Source organism: Thrips palmi, unplaced genomic scaffold, assembly GCF_012932325.1.
Source record: "Thrips palmi isolate BJ-2018 unplaced genomic scaffold, TpBJ-2018v1 HiC_scaffold_19, whole genome shotgun sequence".
NCBI lineage: Eukaryota > Metazoa > Arthropoda > Insecta > Thysanoptera > Thripidae > Thrips > Thrips palmi.
Window position 1 is genome coordinate 12,020,439 of NW_023144628.1, and position 7,501 is coordinate 12,027,939.

General features: G+C 56.0%; 1 protein-coding gene across 4 annotated transcripts in view; it reads right to left on the reverse strand.

The window, feature by feature from the left end:
• Positions 1-7,501, reverse strand: part of LOC117646139 (ITG-like peptide) — a 53,220-nt gene that overhangs the window by 2,794 nt on the left and 42,925 nt on the right. For 2 of the 4 annotated variants that reach the window (XM_034386866.1, XM_034386865.1), the window contains 3 exons: positions 6,549-6,675; positions 4,813-4,959; positions 12-109 (listed from right to left, as the gene is read on the reverse strand). In XM_034386866.1, coding sequence (XP_034242757.1) covers positions 12-109; positions 4,813-4,959; positions 6,549-6,675 — 372 coding nt within the window. The remainder of the gene's footprint in view (positions 1-11; positions 110-4,812; positions 4,960-6,548; positions 6,676-7,501) is intronic. The other 2 variants (XM_034386867.1, XM_034386870.1) reach the window with 2 other exon arrangements.

The following is a 7,501-nucleotide window of genomic DNA, read 5'->3' on the forward strand; positions in this document are numbered from 1 at the left end:
TTTTTTTTTACCTTTCGTGGGGCTTGGCGGTGTCGTCTCTGGAACTGGCAGCACAGTCCCTTGTGGATGTCGCACTCCGAGCTCATCATGCACTCTTCGCCTGCAACACCAATACGCCAAATGGCGGTTTGAACCCACGCCCTTACACGAGAAGGTGGAGCAGTACACGGCACAAGGGGATGGACGGACACAGTCGAGAACCTCGCAGAGACAGCTAGGCCTACACTACACTCGCTACCCTTTCCCGAGCTGAAGCGCCTGTGAAGCGGCGGGTAGGCAACACTGGAGCGGCTGTGTCCGGCGGGCTGGCCTACCCTCTGTCTCACAGGCGCTAAGCCGAACGTCCGGACTCAGGGGGTGCGGTACACCGTCCCTGTGGCGGCGGTCGAGGTAACCACGGCTGGAGCATGCTCTAGATGTGCTGCGAGTGCCAAGGCTCCTAGTTAATTCTGCCCCGCGCTAGGCTGGGGGCGGCGAGGCGTGGCGTGGAGTGGCGTGGCGCGGCGCGGCGCGGCGCCCTTTAGCTGTCGAGGCGCTTGACGTGTAACGTCCACCAAAGCAAGGGGGAGTCTGTGGAAGGGGAGGCCACGGTCTCTCAAACGACGGGAGCAAAGTCGAAATGAGAAATTGCTTTTCCGCAAGGGCTTTTGCTCGACTCCTGCCACGCCATGTCTGGAGGCCGCCGCCGCTCAGTCGGTAGTCCCGCCACTCGCAGCCTGGTGGCTGCGGGCCTGCAGGCCGCCATGCACAGGCCATGCATGCCTAGCAGTGCACAGTGGGCCAGAAGACCGGCGGAGGCGGCCAAAACTCTACACTCGTTTTGAGCTCCAGATTCGCTAAACGGGCCTCGAATCGAACGTGTGACCCCACCAATGAATTCCTCGTTCGAAGAGCTATCCATTGGTGGGGTCGCACGTCAAGGCCCATTTAGCGACTCTGGAGCTCGAAACGCGTCTAGAGTTTTGTCCGCCTCCACCGGTCTTCTGGCCCACCGTGCAGTGCCCGGCCCACGCGCTTGATGGCCGTGGCGTTCGCCCCGACGTGACGCCAACTGCCTGACCGCCCCACCCACACGTGGTCGAGGGCTAGAGAGGGCTCTCCAGCCCTCCACATGTGGGCTGATGGCCCCCCCCCCTCCACTGTCCACACTCCCACGTGGTCAGCAAGCAGACTAGTAGCCAATGCCTAGCCCGGCCTAGCCCGGCCCAGCCAACCATTAGTGCCACAGCCCGCAGTACCTCGGCCGGCCAGGCTCTCTGGTGAATCCGCTAATCAGTGCGAGGCGGAGGTGGGGATGCACCCTTCACGCCATGCTGACAGGCAGGGAGTGCTAACGCAACATTTTTTTTCACATTTTGTGTGCTTTTATCTTCGCTTTTACTAGCCAGGGGAAGGCCTTCGGCCTCGATGCTGAGCTGGATTCTGCTGGAGATGGAAATGCATTTTCATCAGTAGTAAATTTGGATGTGTTTATTTTGAAAACGAGCCTCTTTTCTTTTCGGGGGGGGGGGGGGGGGGGTGATAGCCAGGAAGTATGCTTTTGTGCGAAGGATTGTGATTCCGCAATGGTTGGTTTCTCCTTGAATCGACGGAAGGCTATTTAATAATCTAAAACTAAATGTTCCAACCAATCCTAACCTAACCTAACGGGCTCGTGACAGATCTTACTCTACCCGTGACAGATCTTACCCTACTCTCGACAGATCTTATTCTCAAACTAAATGGTCCAACCAATCCTAACCTAACCTAACGGGCTCGTGACAGATCTTTCCCTACTCTCGACCGATCTTATTCTCAAACTAAATGTTCCAACCAATCCTAACCTAACGGGCACGTGACAGATCTTACTCTACTCGTGACAGATCTTACCCTACTCTCGACAGATCTTATTCTCAAACTAAATGGTCCAACCAATCCTAACCTAACCTAACGGGCTCGTGACAGATCTTTCTCTACTCGTGACAGATCTTTCCTTACTCTCGACCGATCTTATTCTCAAACTAAATGTTCCAACCAATCCTAACCTAACCTAACGGGCACGTGACAGATCTTACTCTACTCGTAACAGATCTTACCCTACTCTCGACAGATCTTATTCTCAAACTAAATGGCAGCTTGGCGTACGACTATGGAGCTTGGACTATTGAGCTTGGACTATTGAGCTTGGACTATTGAGCTTGGACTATAGAATATGGACTATGGAGCTTAGACTATGGAGCTTGGACTATGGAGCTTGGACTATAGAGATTGGACTATAGAGCTTGGACTTTAGAGCTTGGACTATGGAGCTTCGACTATGTATACGCATATGAATATAGTAAAAATAAACAGAGGAAGATACCTCTTGTAAACTAAAGGTATCGGGGGGGGGGGGGGGTCGGACAAATGAGCTATTCAAAATCCCAAACAGGGTGCTTCGCTTCGCTCAGCAAATTACTAGCCAGGGGAAGGCCTTCGGCCTCGATGCTGAGCTGGATTCTGCTGGAGACGGAAATACATTTTCAGCAGTAGTAAATTTGGATGTGTTTATTTTGAAAATGATCCTCTTTTCTTTTCGGGGGGTGATAGCCAGGAAGTATGCTTTTGCGCGAAGGATTGTGATTCGGCAATGGTTGGTTTCTCCTTGAATCGACGGAAGGCTATTTAATAATCTAAAACTAAATGTTCCAACCAATCCTAACCTAACCTAACGGGCTCGTGACAGATCTTACTCTACTCGTGACAGATCTTATTCTCAAACTAAATGGTCCAACCAATCCTAACCTAACCTAACGGGCTCGTGACAGATCTTTCTCTACTCGTGACAGATCTTTCTCTACTCTCGACCGATCTTATTCTCAAACTAAATGTTCCAACCAATCCTAACCTAACCTAACGGGCACGTGACAGATCTTACCCTACTCTCGACAGATCTTATTCTCAAACTAAATGGTGCAACCAATCCTAACCTAACCTAACGGGCTCGTGACAGATCTTACCCTACTCTCGACAGATCTTATTCTCAAACTAAATGGTGCAACCAATCCTAACCTAACCTAACGGGCTCGTGACAGATCTTTCTCTACTCGTGACAGATCTTTCCCTACTCTCGACCGATCTTATTCTCAAACTAAATGTTCCAACCAATCCTAACCTAACGGGCACGTGACAGATCTTACTCTACTCGTGACAGATCTTACCCTACTCTCGACCGATCTTATTCTCAAACTAAATGGTCCAACCAATCCTAACCTAACCTAACGGGCTCGTGACAGATCTTTCTCTACTCGTGACAGATCTTTCCCTACTCTCGACCGATCTTATTCTCAAACTAAATGGTCCAACCAATCCTAACCTAACCTAACGGGCTCGTGACAGATCTTACTCTACTCGCGAAAGAACATACCCTACTCGCGACAGATTTTACTCTCAAACTAAATGGCAGCTTGGCGTACGACTATGGAGCTTGGACTATTGAGCTTGGACTATTGAGCTTGGACTATAGAATATGGACTATGGAGCTTGGACTATGGAGCTTGGACTATGGAGCTTGGACTATGGAGCTTGGACTATGGAGCTTGGACTATGGAGCTTGGACTATAGAGCTTGGACTATAGAGCTTGGACTATAGAGCTTGGACTATGGAGCTTCGACTATGTATACGCATATGAATATAGTAAAAATAAACAGAGGAAGATACCTCTAGTAAACTAAAGGTATCGGGGGGGGGGGGGGGGGCGGACAAATGAGCTATTCAAAATCCCAAACAGGGTGCTTCGCTTCGCTCAGCAACCAATGATTATTTTTATCTCAAGCTGTTTACCAAATAAAATTCGAAAATCGAGAAAGAAAGTGGAGCTAGCACGCCCTCGTGCGGCACTAAGCTACGAATGCATTCATGCCTCCGAGGCCTAGCCCGGTCGTTTCACGGGTGCGGGTGACCTTGAACCTCATCGTGCGCTCTACGCCCTACGCTACGCGGGGCCATGCCGTACCAGACCGACCAGGTGCTCTGCAACTCTTTCCGCTTTCACAGCCCTGCGTCCGGTGCTGCCCGACCAGCCCTCGCCTCAAAGGCACCGCTGGGCGGGCAGCTCCGCACAGTGGGCCAGAAGACCGGTGGAGGCGGACTCAGCTCTAGACGCGTTTTGAACTCCAGAGTCGCTAAATGGGACTCGAACCGAACGTGTGACCCCACCAATGGATTCCTCGTTCGGAGAGCAATCCATTGGTGGGGTCACACGTTCGGTTCGAGTCCCATTCGGTGACACTGGAGATCAAAACGCGTAGAGTTTTGTCCGCCTCCACGGGTCTTCTGGCCCACTGTGCCCCGCAGGCAAGCCTGTGATGGGGGTACTGCAGCGCGGGCGGAGCGTCTTGACCAGGGAATGCCCCGCGCCGAGGCCAGGGCCGTGCCAGACTGTCCAAAGCGGGCCGACAAAGAGGGCGAGGAAACACTGTGCGAAAAAACCACAGTGAATCCCGTTAATTTTTTTGCCGGGATTTACTGTAGTGCAGAACACAGGATTAACCGTGCCTGGCTACAGTATCCACTGTACCTGGTACAGGATATTCCGTACTCCACCCCTGTGGTACAGTAAATCCCGTACAAAGTACAGTAGATCCTGTTAAAAAAGTACAGTAAATCCTGTACTCTGAACTACAGTGACAGCTGTACTTATCACTACAGGATTTACTGTGATTTTTTCCCTCAGTGAAGGCCGGCGCCGGCGGGCCGAGGGAATCTACAGCTAGGACTACTGCTAGGACTACTCCCTCGCACTGGCACCGCGCCTCGCGCCTCGCACCGTGCGGGGAGCGTTGTGTACTTACTGTATTGCTTGCGGCTGTTGGACGGCGGTCGGCACTGGCGGCCCTCGCCGGCCTCCTCGGAGCACACCAGGCCGGACTCGCAGTCGTTGTCGCGGCGGCAGAGCTCGCCCTGGCGCAGTCCGTAGGCGAAGACGCACGAGCCCGTCACTGCAACAAGCACGCCACTGTCACGCCACTGCGCCACGTTCACCCAGCCATTCCACAAGTTTGGGTACCATCTCACAGTGGGCCACAAGACCGGTGGAGGCGGCCAAAATTCTAGACCGCGTTTTGAGCTCCAGAGTCGCTTACAGGGCTCGAACCGAACGTGTGACCCGAGGGGTACCTCACTTCGTCTAGTCAGTGTACACCCCTGACTCCAGTCACTGCCTTGTTTCAGTCTAGTCACTGAAAAAGTCGGCAAAACCACGTAAATTTGTCCCAATTTTAGTATTTTTGCAACGCATTTCGTCATATTTTCAGTCTAGTCAAAGTGGAAATTGAGTATAGTCACCAGTCAGTGTACCCTGTTTTCGAAGTGAGGTACCCCTCGGTGTGACCCCACCAATGGCTTGGCTTGATCTCAGAACGAGGAGTCCACTGGTGGGGTCTCGTTCGGTTCGAGTCCCATTTAGTGACTCTGGAGCTCAAAACGCGTCTCGAATTTTGGCCGCCTCCACCGGTCTTCTGGCCCACTGTGCACCTGCGAAAAAGCAAACCTTCCCAATCCACCGCTTTTTGTTTCACAAGTCCTCGACACGCGTTCGAAGCGAGCGAGCTCCCTTTGTTTACGTTTACGTCTCAACGAAGGAAATTGTTTCTCCCCCTCCCCCCGCCCCGCACGCGGCACGATAAACGAGTTACCCAAAGTCGCCGCGTCGTGTCGTGTCGTTTCGTGTCGTGCTGTTCCGTGCGCCCCTCCCCCAAGCTCGGCCGGCGCGGCGCGGCACGGCACGGCACGGCGGGCTAAATTTCATTTACTGGAAAGTCCACCGCCAGTCCGGCGAGTCCGGCACAGGACGCAGCCCATTTGCGCTCAGCGCACGCCGTGGGGGAAACAGAGTACTGCCCGCCCCGCCCCGCCCCGCCCCGCCCCGCCCCGCCCCGCCCCGCCCCGCCCCGCCCGCCCCGCCTCTCCGTTTCCATTTGCCACTCCGTATCCGATCCACCCTGGCGGTCAGCAGACTGATTCCGAGAGTCGCTTTCGCCGCTCTGTCTCTCTCACACACCTGTACGGGACGCCCCACGAGTGCGAGAGAGACAGAGCGACGGAAACGACTCTCGGAATCGGTGTGCTGGCGGCGGCTGGCGGCCTGCGGCTGCGAGGCGGCAACGTGCGCCGAGGGAGCAATGACCACGGCGCGTGGGCGCGGGTTCGCATCCCGCCAAGGGTGGCCAAGGGCGCCAAGGGCACACGCGCGCTAAGTTGGAAGCGCGCACCAATCACGTTCCGCCTTCCCCTTCCCTCGCCGCACAGTGGGCCAGAAGACCGGCGGAGGCGGCCAAAATTCGAGACGCGTTTTGAGCTCCAGAGTCGCTAAACAGGACTCGAACCGAACGTGTGACCCTACCAATGGATCGCTCTCCGAACGAGGAATCCACTGGTGGGGTCACACGTTCGGTTCGAGTCCCATTTGGCGACTCTGGAGCTCAAAACGCGTCTCGAATTTTGGCCTCCTCCACCGGTCTTCTGGCCCACTGTGCGGTGTGGAAGCCGCACGTCCTCCCCGTCCTCCGCGTTGCGTTGGCCGACTCACCTCCCTCGATGTCGATGCACACCGACCCGGGACAGCAGTGCTCGTTGGCGGTGCACTTGCGGCCGTAGCACGGCTCCGGGTCCGTCTCCGCCAGCTCCTGGTACATGTCGGTGGGGTTCTGGAAGCGCTGCGAACACACAAGGGGCAACGCAAATCAGAGAGCATCGGGGCACGGGTTCGAACACTGCGAGGATCGGCTTTTTCTCCCGGTGGCGCGGAGGGCGCCGACGTGCCCCTTGACGTGGCGGTCCTCTCGGGACGGAGGCGAGCAGGCCGCGGAGCAGGCGGCCTTGGCGTGGCCGACGATGATCCGCTTGAAGCGGCCCTTCAGGCGCTCCTTCGGGGCCCTTAACCCCGGCCTGCAGCCCCTCCCAGCCCCTCCAGGGCCTCGGGGGCGCCCGGGGGCTCCAAGGGCGGCGGAGGGAAGGGCGGCGCGGAGCCCTTCGCCATCGCCTGCCTCGCCCCTCGCGCGGCGCGCCGTCCGTTCCGGGCCGCGCCGCCGCCTCGGCCTTCCTCCATGGAAGAGGTGTTGGCGGCCCACAGTGGGCCAGAAGACCGGTGGAGGCGGACAAAACTCTAGACGCGTTTTGAGCTCCAGAGTCGCTGAATGGGATTCGAACAGAACGTGTGACCCCACCAATGGGCTGCTCTCCGAACGAGGAATCCATTGATGGGGTCATACGTTCGGTTCGAGTCCCATTTAGCGACTCTGGAGCTCAAAACGCGTCAAGAGTTTTGTCCGCCTCCACCACCGGTCTTCTGGCCCACTGTGCGGCCGCGCCCCTCCAGTCGCCAGCTCTCGTCCTTTCCCCCCGACTCGTGGATCCCGCATTGGATAAGTTGGTACAAAGCCGCCTCTTCTCTTCAGGCGCGCTTGCAACAAAGTTTCTCCGTCCGTATATGATCCCCCCCTTCCCCCGGCCTGCGGCCCTGCCCGTCCCGCCCAAGGAGAG